At 42.0% G+C, this 12783-nt stretch overlaps 1 protein-coding gene across 1 annotated transcript in view; it reads right to left on the reverse strand.

The window, feature by feature from the left end:
- The window catches only part of GALNT10 (polypeptide N-acetylgalactosaminyltransferase 10), a 45562-nt gene that overhangs the window by 16539 nt on the left and 16240 nt on the right, over positions 1-12783 (reverse strand). Inside the window, exons 4-6 of the mRNA XM_082771552.1 lie at positions 6041-6226; positions 3950-4133; positions 2939-3056 (exon numbers count right to left, since the gene is read on the reverse strand). Of these exons, the coding sequence (XP_082627678.1) occupies positions 2939-3056; positions 3950-4133; positions 6041-6226 (488 nt within the window). The remainder of the gene's footprint in view (positions 1-2938; positions 3057-3949; positions 4134-6040; positions 6227-12783) is intronic.

Raw genomic sequence — 12783 nt, forward strand, 5'->3', positions numbered from 1 at the left:
CTGTAGAGTTAGGGGCAGCAGAAAGGAAATGTAGCCAGTGCTGCACAGAAACACTTGTGCATGCTTTTTTATCTTTTCTTCAAAATCCAAGAGTGCACTCAAAGGTTAGTATTTGTTAATCCACTGAGATGAAGGAAAATGGTTCTCATACCACACAGACCTGCAGAGCACTTTGCCTGGAGCATCCTGCATGTAAGGCTTACAAGAGGATGCGGCTCATTTGAATAGGTGTAATGCCAGCAACTAAAATTCAAGACTGAAATCTTCCGTTTCACCTGAACATGACCTGACACAGGAAGACCTTTAGAAGAATTGGTTTAATACACCGAGCTATTCTGCATATACACAAGTCAAAAGAGCACACACTTTTGTCCTAAATGGATAGACTGACTGTCATTTCTAATCTACAAATTCCTGTTTTAAGGGATTGAGATTGCTAGCCAGTATTTAGGGTTAGGACCCAAGTTAGGAAGTTTGTTTCTAATTTAACATTTGCCTAAATTATTTTTGTCCCCACTGTATGCTGTGTTTTCTAGTGAAGCTTTGTGTACACGTTTCATCCAAGAAACAAGGCTTTTATTAATGGAATTTGATCCATCCCCTGGTTAAATGTTTCCTGAGGTGCTAAAGACTGATGGTTTCTCTGCTGGCTTGCTCTCAGCCTGAACGTTCTTTCAATGCATGCAGCAGAGCTAGCTGATGGCAGAAATACATAGGATCTCAGAACAGAAAGGCATGAGACTCCTAAATAAGCTTGTTTATTTGCAGTCTCTCAGGCACAGAGTTCTGGATTTTAAAATAAAGGGAAAAAACTGTAAAGTACAGTCCATACATGGCCGAAAAAAAAGAATGTGTTTGAGGGGAAAAAAAATATCTCCTCCTGGTGAGGCTTGAGAAAGCCAGAGCTGATGCAGTGGTTGAAAGACCATCAGTATAAACCAGTACCTGCACCCACAACTCTCAGCCATAGGAATGAACTCTTTGTTAAAGCTGAGCTGTAAATTTGGCACGCTTAGAATCTGCATCTGCATTAAATAATAAATAATGTGAAAGTAGGTACCCCATGTCTATACCCAGTGCTTTAAATTATTTGACAGTGCCCCTTTAATTACAAAATCTCAGTCTGCTTCCAAAGGTAAGAACATAGCTCTAAGCTCTCCAGGAAACGTCATAGCTTCATAAATTCTATGAACAAACCTTCTATTCTTGCAATTCCAGCAGAATTATTAAATCTATCAGCCACAGATGAATGTATCAAATTTATCTCAATTTCTGAAAATATACCAAGCCTCCTTCAGTTAAAACTTCATTTTTTTCTGTTGCACAATGAAAGAAAAAAAGGGGTTCTTTGCAGAGATTAATTAAAGCAAACTTATCCCTCCATAAATTACCATCTCTGGCCTGAAATAAAACACTGCGTGCTTCAGAGAGGATAAGCAAACAGATGAATGAAGCAGTCTTATTTCCTGCAGATCAAGCAGTGTGACTGTCTGCTGGGGCACTAGAGACAAAGGGCTTGCCCAGCCACTGTCATCACTCTTGGAAACCAGCACTTTCGAAAAGGGCCAAGGAAAAGAGGCTGAATGCTGCCACTACCCCTCCTGCAGAGAATGACACCGTTACACAATTTTGTTACATGCAACACAAAGAACAAATGGCTCTACCTGTAATGGCATCCCCAAAGAGCGAGTCCCTCCCTCCCTCCCTGCTGCTGTTACAGAGGAGAAGGGATCTCCACCATGGCTTTATTATTTTTTTTGTGATTTTTTTGTGACTGAAAAAAAAAAATGTTTGCTGTATGGTGGTACGTTGTACATATGCATGGTAACACGGCTTGCTGAATATAGTTTGATATGCCTTGAATTGCCCAGAGGCATTGAGATCTCAGAATCTGTTTTGTTAGACATCATCTGTGACTTTGTCAGGGGAGACAGATGAGAAATTTCGGTTGCTGAAGCTAAACTGTGCACTATACGAGCATTGCTGCTGACTTCTGGGCCTGTGCTGAGGCCAAGTGCTTAGTTCAGTGGCACCGAGACACCTATGAGATATATTCATATACCCATATATTCCATATCCACCATATATTCAATCTCTGAAAGAGAAACCATGCTGTGGCCCAGAGTTAAATGTTGAAATCTTTACTTAATCCTCCACAGGTTATGGGAAGGATTCCCACCACTGAAGAGAAGCAATGTGGGGCAACTCAGTGGGTTTCCTAGAGTATATTTCAGAGTGCCATATTCTGTGATAACACAGCTACCTGTGTTACCTGTGATAACACAGGTCTTTATGGGTCGCAGTGACTTGTTACTATTAGTATGCGCTTTTGGCTAACTCTTACTTTAAAGCCCTCGAACTGAGCAGCTTGATCACGCAGTAAGTAACAGAGCTGTCCCCATGCCAGGTAGATAATGATGTGAAGTCACTGCCAGCAGCAGCGCTATTATTCCGATTGTTGATGATTTCTTTCAGGGTAATTAATAGGCTTGGTTCCTCGCAGCCAGGACTCAGATGGATTGAGCACAGACAGTAAGTTACTCTCATCGCTGGGAAACTCAAGTTCAGGCCCAAGGTACTCAACCAGGCGAGCAATGAGATGCCTGGATTCCTTTCACTGAAGGAGAATATTTCATCTTCTTGCTAGGGTGAGTGCAAAAAGCCTAACAGTTACAGATAGCTCCACGCAAGCTGACTTACCCTTGCTGGGAAGAGCACATGCATCTGCAGCTGTGAGCACAGAACGGGGGCACCCCAGCTAACGCTCCAAAACTGACCCTCATCATCGCTGATTCTTCTGCACACTATCTTACTACTCCCAGCTCTTTCACCTTTAGTCACACGCAAAAGCAAGGACAAGATAGATCATTCACATTCTGTGTCTCAGAACAATTCTTACTTTTAAAAACAAAAGTAATTTCCAGAGAAAATAGCTCACCTTAAAGGATATTTCATATTGCTCTCCTCCCCATATCTCCAGACCTGCATCATACCCTCCCAGCTCCCAGAACCACTTTCTATCGACTGCAAACAGTCCTCCAGCCATTACAGGAGACCTTAAGGAAAAACCAGACTCCATATTACAAACATATTCAAGGATACAGATCTCTAGCTAAACATTTAAAAAACAAAAGCAAGATTTCACAAACATTCTTTTCACCACACAGAGTTCACAGTGCATTTGCTGCCCTGCAGGAACAAGCAATTGTTTTTGCATTATCTAGTAATTTCCCACTTGCAAATGAGGAGGACCAGACCAGGCTCATTTCAGAAGCAATAAATGCCTCTCCTCCAAAGAGGCAAGAGAGTTCACCATTAAGTGACAGAACATAACCTCTTCCAGAGGGACCCATATCCTGCACATTAGTGCTCTTTGTCTCAGTAGTATGATCAAGTCATTGAGCTTGACCTCCAAGGGTGTTTTTTTGTCGTTGTTTTTTATGCTGCAGAAGTAGAAAGGACAGCAGAACTGTCTCAATGTTGGCAAGCACAGCAACAGCAGAACATAACTTGATCACAGATTTACTTCTGCAATGCACTGCAATCATCAAAATTGCTGTAATTATTCTGCTAGGTTTTCTTCTCCCCCCACCTGGGAATGACATATAAGCTGCCACTGGCTTGTTGTTTTTGGCAGAGCATTAGGGATACTAAGTTATGTTTGAAAGATCTCAGTAATAAATGACCACATTAAATGTTACACATTACAGTTTTAAATGAAATGTTAACTTCTGCGGGAATTAAGGTGGCAAAAAATAGCAATGAAAAGGAGAGCGTTCACAGCTACTACACAATACAGTTCTTTTAAATCAACAAAGCAAACAGCTGCCAAAAACCAAGTAGCTTACAATCAGCTTCTGGCTTCTAATACACGGAGGTGTAAACTAACCCCGTAGCAGGGTTTTATTTTGTTAGCCAGCTCTTAGCACGCTGCGTTTCAGTAACTTACTCAAAGGGATCACTGGGATCGAGTTTCTGTAACTCAGGAGGAATAGGGATCCTCTTGTAATACATCTCCCAGTCAAATGCACCTCGCATTGCGTCTCCAGCCTGAGTTTCATATCCAAAGTGGTCATGATCAATAACATCGATCATTGGACAAACGATAGTCTTGCGGTTTCGGGCAATGCGATCTGAAGATTGGAGAAACACATTAGAAGACCTGCACCAGTTGGTTCTTTTGACCATCAAATTACTGAAAAGAGCACCAAAATACCAAGTCATCCGAGAGCAATATAGCTTTCTCCCCTTTCATTCTCTTTTGAGCAGATGCTCCAATTTTATCAATTTATCTGGTGTTTCTGAGATAGCTGGGATATCAGAGCTAAAACTATTGACATCAAATCACCAGGCACTCTTGCTCTGAGGCAGAATAGAAAAAGACAGTCATGCCACCACAGATACCCAAACCACCAGGTTTAAAAAAAAATGACAATCTTGTACGTACTTAGTTAGCAGCCTTGTTTTAATGAGTGACCGGGATGTGAACCCTTTCTGCACGGATTCAAAACAAGGGCAATAACCCATTGTACCACCTCGCTTTAATTGCTATGCCAGGATCTGGCAGGAAGCGATCCAGACTAATGGCATAACTACTCTCAGCAGGCTCAAGAAACGCAAGTTCACCTCCTCCTCTCAGCTTTTTCTTCCAATCAAATAATACAAAACAGGATTAATTCCTGAATAAACATCTGGAACTTCTTAAATACTTTATTACTGAGAAGGTCTCTTGTTGGAAGTTAACTTTCAGAGCTGAGGCGACAAACGATGTCTCAGCTTCCAATGCACGTCTAACAGAAATCCTTTCTATGCTTCAAAATTAAAGCTCGCTGTACATGTTCTCATTTAAATGGCATTTGAGCTAATTCTGCCCTCCCTCCCTAGAGCTCAAGAAGCAGCAAATGTTTTACGTTATTACCAGATACAAACTGTTGTGAAAGCAACAGCATTACCATCCAGCAATTCTGCTGACAAATCTGACTTCTTTCTCAAACCTCCACTTGATTGCTGCTGCCAGCGTATTCCACAAAGCCACACCTCAGAGAGCACTTGGACACATCACTTGCAATGAGGTTGTAAAGGAGTTTGGTTTTCTTTAGGAGGAAGTTTCTACTTTCATACAGCATCATATCTGGCAGCCAAAGCAAACTGGATACTGCAAGATGCCCACTCTAAATAACGTGGGAAGAGCAGTACGTACAACTGGAAAACCTACCAAATCTACAGCAGGGCACAGATCACAGAGAACACACCCCTCCAAAACAAGCACAAAATCCAGATAGCATCATTCCACTCAGCTGAGCACTGCAAAAACAAACAAAAAAGGCAGCTCGCTACTTAAAACAGAAATTTCCTCAAGAAGCACCTGGGTAGAGGTGTGGCTGGCCAGAGGCACGGAGACACCAGGAACAGAAGGCACTGTCCTTTCAATTTGTCATCCTTGAAACAAACTAACATAAAACTGATGCCTCCTTAAGGATGGAGCACTGCCTTGGAAAGGACTACACATTTCCACAAATACATACCAGCAGCTGTTATTCACAAGAAGTGTTTTCCACAGGCTAGCAGACTACGAAGCTGAATATAGTTATACAGGAGAAAAAAACCTGGAAGCTACTTAAAATCTGTACATAAAGGTCTTTTCTGAATCATAAAGCAATTCCTCTCTGCAAGCTGCAGAATGACCATGCTATTGTTTACTCTTCTAGCAAGCTGTAAATTATTTAAGATTTTGTTTAGTGAGGAAATAGAAAAATATGATCTTTACTCTTTAATTAAACTAAGCATATGATAGGATTTTTGAACAGTCTAGCGCAGAAAAAAAATCTTGTAATACAGGCAACAAGTTGCCAACAATTCGCTCATCTTTCTTTTTTTTTTTCCTCTTCCTTTTTAAGATATTTTGTGTTTTTGTCCATTTACTCACAGTGTGAGGAGACAGCAGCAGGTAGAAATAAAAACATCAACATAGATAGGCGTTGCCAGCTCTTTACCAGTTCAGTCTGCAGCCAGGTACAACACCCAGCACCACCATGCTTACCTAACAGGGGTGGCAGCCAGTTGACGTTGGCCTCACAGTGGGAATCCAAGAAGGTGATGACATCCCCTATTGCCATGGAGGCCCCCAGCATCCGAGTTCTTATCAGCCCTTCTCTTTTTTTGGTTCGGAGGATTCTCACGTTTGGGAACTGGGCCATATAATCTTCCAGGCGTTTCTTCAGGTGTTCTGTATGAAAACGAGGAAGTAAAACACTTGAACAGGTAATTTCGTCAAAATGTAGTTCCTTCTTTACCAGAAAATGATGCCTCTGGTAGGTAGGTCCAGAACATTTAACTAATGCAGTAACAAGAAAAAAGAAATAATAATAATTCTGTTTGAACCCAAAGTTTAAATGTAACTTTTTAAACAAGACTTCTGAAGATGTTCTCAAACTTCAGGAGTAATTTAAAAAAAAAAAAAAAAAAAGGAAGGACCAGGAGAAGATGGAGGAGTACAAGACAAAAAAGGAAAAAAAAAACAGAGAAAAGGGAAAAGAAGAAAGTCAACTAGCAGACCTCTGGGAGAACTTCATATGAACAGGCTGCAGGGATTTCTGCATTTTACAGAAAAAATAACATAGCTTTGAAGAGACATGGAAGAATTTACTTTTGGAATTAAACTGCACTCGGTGCATTTAAGTTGTGTTTGGTTTCTTCTAAACACAAAACAGGACCATCCGCTCATGCTTAGATAAAAAAAGAGCAAAAAGCCAGATGTCCCTCCAAGCCAGCAAGGCAGGCATAGCCTCTGTATATATTTGGATGGCTACATAAAATGCTTATCAGAGGAGATATTTGCATTTAAATACGGGAATATTCATGCTACTGAATATGGACTGAAGCCACATTTGAAATAGCACAAACATTTGCAGTCACTATGATTAACAAGAATTCAGATAGAAACGCCACAGAAAAAGATTACTGAGAGATCAAAACAATGGATAGCTTGTTTAGATGTGGAAATAAAAGCTTGGTCTACACAGAGAGTGAGGGGCATACAGCTGTCTTTACATCAAAGAGCAAAGCACCAAAGAAAATCCCAAAAATGGGCTAAGAGCTGATGCTAGCCTAATCACTAATGGGTGGATCTTCGGCATCTGAAGTTCTGACTTGACAGCAAACCCCATTCACAGTGTGACAGGGACTGTTCATTAATGCTTCGTACTATGTGCTGCCATCAGCCAAAGATCAAGGAGACAAGCCTCTCTAAGCAAAAGCCAGCCAGTCAAATCTAAGCAATTAGCTAATCTTAAAATCTCATACACTAAAAACTGCAATGGAAGCGATCATTCAAAGCCAAATAACCTTGCAGTTTATATGCCTTGACCTCAGGGAACCAAGCAGGAGCTTGCATAGGTGCAGTGAGTGGTCCTATAACACACACCACCCCTGCACCAACAGGCTGTGTAGTGGAGTCCTCCTCGACTCCAAAACAGGCACAAAAGGTAGGGGCTGAAAAGGCAGACACTGTAAAAGCACCCCTGAATAGGGTACTAGGGAAGTCCAGCACTGGAATAGCTTTGTGAAAAGAGGAGCAGGGTAAATAAATAAGTTATGAGCTCTCCTGCATGGTGCTGACCCAGCAATTATGCTTTAGCGTTTTAGCTGCTGGAAGAAAAAGCAGGTGAAATCCTAAGTTCTGCACCTCCCCTTTCAAGCAATTATACCTACCTTCATTGAAAGATAACCCAAATTGACTTCTTTTCTTTGGAGGTATTACTAGCAAGCTCTTTACCTTTTTCAAAGCTTTATTTAACATTCCCCAGGATTTTATTCTCACAAATGCATTTTACTCTTTGGCCTAACAAGTCTAATTGTCCCACAATATCCACAGAGGTTTGCCTGCTCAATAAAGCCTTTAGTACTTTTTGCTGTCTAGCACGCTTTTTCGTCATCCTTTTCAAGTCCTTTACGAATAGATCTTCACAAGCAACCAGAAATTTGGTCCACTCAATTACAGATTTTTCAAATAAGAGGCTTCTGTAGAGACTAGGTTCATTATTAGTACATCTGCCTTCCTCATGAGGTAGCGTATACACTTAAAAAGAAGAAAAAAATAAAGAAAAAAGAGAGGGGAGAAAAAAAAAGGCGACCGCCACCGTTGTCTAACATCACAGATCATCCTTTGCCATTGTTAGGTTATCACAGAAAAGAAAAATAGTCCTCACTTCAAGCAAAAACTATAAGGTATGGCCTAATAATTCTACCAAAGACAAGTTAAGTAAAAGAGTAGCTGCCAGTGCTCATTATAATAAAAGGAGGGAACTGTCACACAAAAGATTTGTGTCTGATCTGATTCCCCTACCAGTAACTCCAGATACGGTAGCATTTGCAAGATTAGATCCTGCAATATTTATTTAAACCAGAGATATAAAACATGGGAAAGTCCAAAAAAATCCATGGCTCCAAAACAATAGAAAATATTCATGTCTCCTGTGACTCTGTTTCAACAGAAATGAGAATATGAGACTGTGAAAAATCCCAGAGGTTTGTCTTCCACCTGTGTGTGGCTAATTTTATATTTTGGCATCATCTACCTTTCTGAGCTGCCCTGGTTTGTTTTGCAATTTCTTCTGCGATGACACCTCCAGGCAGCCTAGCAGTTTGTTGTTCCATAGGAAAAAAACACTGTACCAAAGCATTTCATGTTTGTAGCAAGAGGCCTGCTCTACACTGCATTGACAAGAAATGCGTCACAGACTAGAAGTCGTCTTATATCTCTGACGGATGGAAGAGGCAAGGACAAGCTGCAGGTACTTCATCTGCACATGCCTATTCTCACTGATGCAGTGCCCACACGTATCTAGTGCAGTCCTCATTGCTAGGAGAGATGATGCTCAGACAAGCTGCTCCCAATAGCTGTAGAAAAATCCATGCATGATCATTGCATTTTATAAGTTTAAGACTCACATATTATGAACGGCAAGCTAAAAGACTTTATTAACATATTTACTTCCTTTTACTGAAGAGTCACAGACTTTGAAGCAACCTCACTAAAAAAAATACAAAACGCAGGGAAATGCACGTTTCAAAGAGAAGTTTTTCTTCTTTCCTTAACCCTGCTCTATTCCTGCTCCAGCCTGGCCTTCAGGAGCCCAGATGGAAGATGTCTGATGTTTGTAAAAGAATGAAACAAATATTGTCACAATTAAGTCAATTTTTACTTTTAAAAGAAAATTTCCAAAAACAAACAAGAGGCATTAACTGCTACAAAATTTTATGAGGCTTTAAAAAATATATTATAGCGTCTTGTCACACTGAGTAATTTTTATTACAAGGACAATTTTCTTTAATGAAAGTTGTTAGGTGAGCTGGATGGATTCCAATGGCTGTGCTTACTCTGGGCAAAGTAATATAGCCCAAACATATAAACGAGAGTAAGATTATCTCTAGATTAAAAACTAGGCTGGTAGCTTGCTAACAGACTTTGCTATAAACTTGATATACAGTGTATACATTAACAGTGCCAGCCAAGAATTTCTAAAAACTACCACCAGTCAGGAAATAGTTTTCTTTATTTTGAACTGTACATAAAAATCTGTGCAAAGGAAGAATAGAAGCTTCAGCAGGCCTGCTTAAGGTAAGCAGTCCCAAAGCCTTTTTCCCTGGGACACGTTCCTGTGGTCTTCCTACTGCACTTCTTCCTTCTGGCCTCACCACCCGAGCAGAGCGACCCCCAGACACCATTAGGCTGGTGACCACCTGCAGCATGGCAAGGACTTTCCAAGGCTGGGAATTTTTACATCCAGCTGAGCTTTCACCCCAGCTACTGCACATTTCCCTACTGAACAGGCACGTAGGAAACATTACCACTTCAAAACCAAACATACGTAGAAGCTGGATGCAGACAGAGGAGCCCAAGGATTATCTTCTTTAAAGCTTAGAGAGGCAAATAAATGAGAAACGGGGCAACTTAGACATGGATCCACAGCACAGACCAGCTTAAATGGTACTGCAGTCCCAGGATCCATAAGACACAACTGCTCAGGCAAAGCAGAAGTTACCTGAGCCCATCCTCTCCCTGCCAGTCTCCATGCAGCTGTGGCTGGATCTTCCCCAGTGGAAGGTTCCCTCCCCATCTCTTCTGCCTCCCAGTGGCTCACCAACGTTTTCAGAGAGGCAGGTGCAAAGCCACCGGCAGCTTTATAGCTTATTTTGAATTGATTTGGCTTGGACCAAAGGTATTTTCCCTCAGCTATCAGTGAATAAGATTCAGCAGTTGTCAAGTTTTTAACGTGTCCTTAAACACTGTTTTCCCTGTATACTTTAACTTAAACAGCTATTCCGCTCAAGAGCTGCCATGGGACACAAAGGAACCGTATTCCCCTGAGCTTACACAGTGTGGTTTTGCAGACAGCAGCAAGCTACTGTATTGCCACAGCTAACAGATGAAGCCTCGTCTGTTTTGTGCCCTTTCCCCTCCCACAAATCACACACCAAGAGCTGCAGCACCTGCTTAGAAGCAATCGCATATGGGGACACAGCTACAAAACCCACTGCTACGTGCGGCTCTGCATCCATCCCTCCCCAGGCAAGCTGGGCGCACACAGCAGGCTGCTGCCAGCAGACCGAGAGCTCTGACAAGAAGTGCTCACATCAGGCCTTCTGAGCAGCCCAGAGCTTGGTTTTGCTTTGGTTTTGCTTTTAAGTAGGGGCCCTGCAGGAAGCAGAGCTGATCGGTCTGGTCATTCTCATCCTGAGACACAAACGTAGGTGTTGCTTTGAGGAAGACACTGGGCTGTTATAGGGCAGACCCATGGTCAGCAGCAGTTTGGGACTCTCCAGAGCCTGACTGATCGAAAGGCCTTCACCTCCAGCTGCAGGGATTGACAGGCAACTGCGAAGTGCTCATCTGCTTTCTGTGCTTGGAAGGGTTTGAGTCAACCATTCTGAATCACACGGCCATTGCTCGGGTTTTTGAGTTGTGAAGGTTATTAACTGGTCACAGGGCTGAAAAGACAGCAGAGTGTTTTGGTCCCATTCCACGAAACCTTTATTTTCACAGATGCCTGAACTCACAGTAGCTGCAGAAAAAAAATAACACTTCATTTTCACTCAGGAAGAGGTGTCCTCTGCAGAGGAGGGCAGGATAAAGCTTCTAGGCCTCAACACAGAGCTTGTATGACAATGGCATGGCTGGCATAAAGACTTTTTGCACATGTCCCTGTAAGATCTCTGCGATATTTGGAAGGGAATGGGGTACCAACATTTGTGATCTGGGCACAGAAACAAATTCATTCATTGTAAGTACCAGTCAGGGCTTGAAAATACGACAAAGATTTATGCCCAGAGAAAGGACAGGGGAAGTGCTTCCCTCCTTAATTCTGCTAGTGCAGTGCTTCATGGTTCATGTGTTACTTCAGACCTATCAGTTCAGCTTCTGCATTTTACACTGTACAGCACATCTGCGACACCAGTGCCCTTGCTCTTATGAGCACTATCGACCTCATCAGACTGAGCAGCGCTGCAGAAACCAGGAACCTTCCCAGACACCTTCCTGCATTATTCAGATGCCACAGAAGTTCCCTCTGCCCTACCTCCTGCTGAGATACTTCAATTATGAAGAAAGGAAAGCTGCTACACTCTGAAAATCCAGAGAACTTTCTCCTTCCTGCTATAGGGCACATGGCACAGGAGAATTGAAGGACCTGCAGGATCTCCTTGCAGCCACACAGGGCTAGTTTTTCTTTCCCCCAGGTTATTTTGGCTACTCTCTAAGCACCAAAAGCAACTGTTTGCCCAGCCTTTGTTTACTGGTTATCCCAGCCTCCCACATGCAGACACGCTCATTTAAGATTACAAACGAGCCCATTCATCTTTACTTAGATACTTGGGCCTAACGTGCTGTTTAACAATTTAAGAATGAATTATACTTCTTTCTGAATCTATCACAATGTGCAAGCCAGGCCTCCCTGAAATAGAAAGCTCTACATCATTGAAATTAACTTCTCCCCCTGTTTTGGTACAGATGAGTAATCCTTTTAAACAGCAAAACGTGCTGTTACGCAAACAGGCAGCACTTACACTAGTTTTAATTTTCCTTCAGTGTTTTCACCCTCTGATCAGTGAAGTTTCAGAGGATAATAAACTGATTTAATAAATTACTGAGAACACCAGTCCCTATAATAGCAACTGATTAAGCTGATCACAGCCTTCCAAGCAGAATCTTCTTACAAAGGAAGAAGAAAAGGCCTGGGAAGGGAGAATATCAATAGCTGTTGCTTCCCTGATTATAATTCTGTGGTAGACTGTCTAAAAATGACATTTAACTTTGCAGACCTGTGCTCTGCCAGCTCTCTGTCCTGCTTAACTGGCAGTAGGGACAGGGCCCAGTTTCCACAGCACACCCTGCATCAGTGTTGGGTCTCAGCCCTGGGGAAGCTGAACTACCCCATTTGAGAATACATATAATAATCAGAGACAATAAATTAGGTTTCTGGAAATCTTTGAGTCAAACTGGCTTTGTTCTCTTCCTAGATGTCCACTGACAGAAATGTTAACTGCACGTTCAATAAAACGCACAAAAATAGAAGACCTAAGAAATATGGCAGACTGCAAGTTGCTGGGGGCAAAGGCCACATGTGCAAACCTGTGCTGCGTGCTTTCAGAAGCCCAAGTTGTTTAGACTTCAGCTGTCTTACACGTATCAATAACTTCCTGAATTTGCAAAGGGAACTTTCTAATAGTTTCCTCCACCCTAGAGCTGACATCCAAACCCTGCTCAGCTATGTTTTCAGGAGATAA

Source organism: Aythya marila (assembly GCF_965140915.1).
Source record: "Aythya marila genome assembly, chromosome: 14".
NCBI classification, from domain to species: Eukaryota; Metazoa; Chordata; class Aves; order Anseriformes; family Anatidae; genus Aythya; species Aythya marila.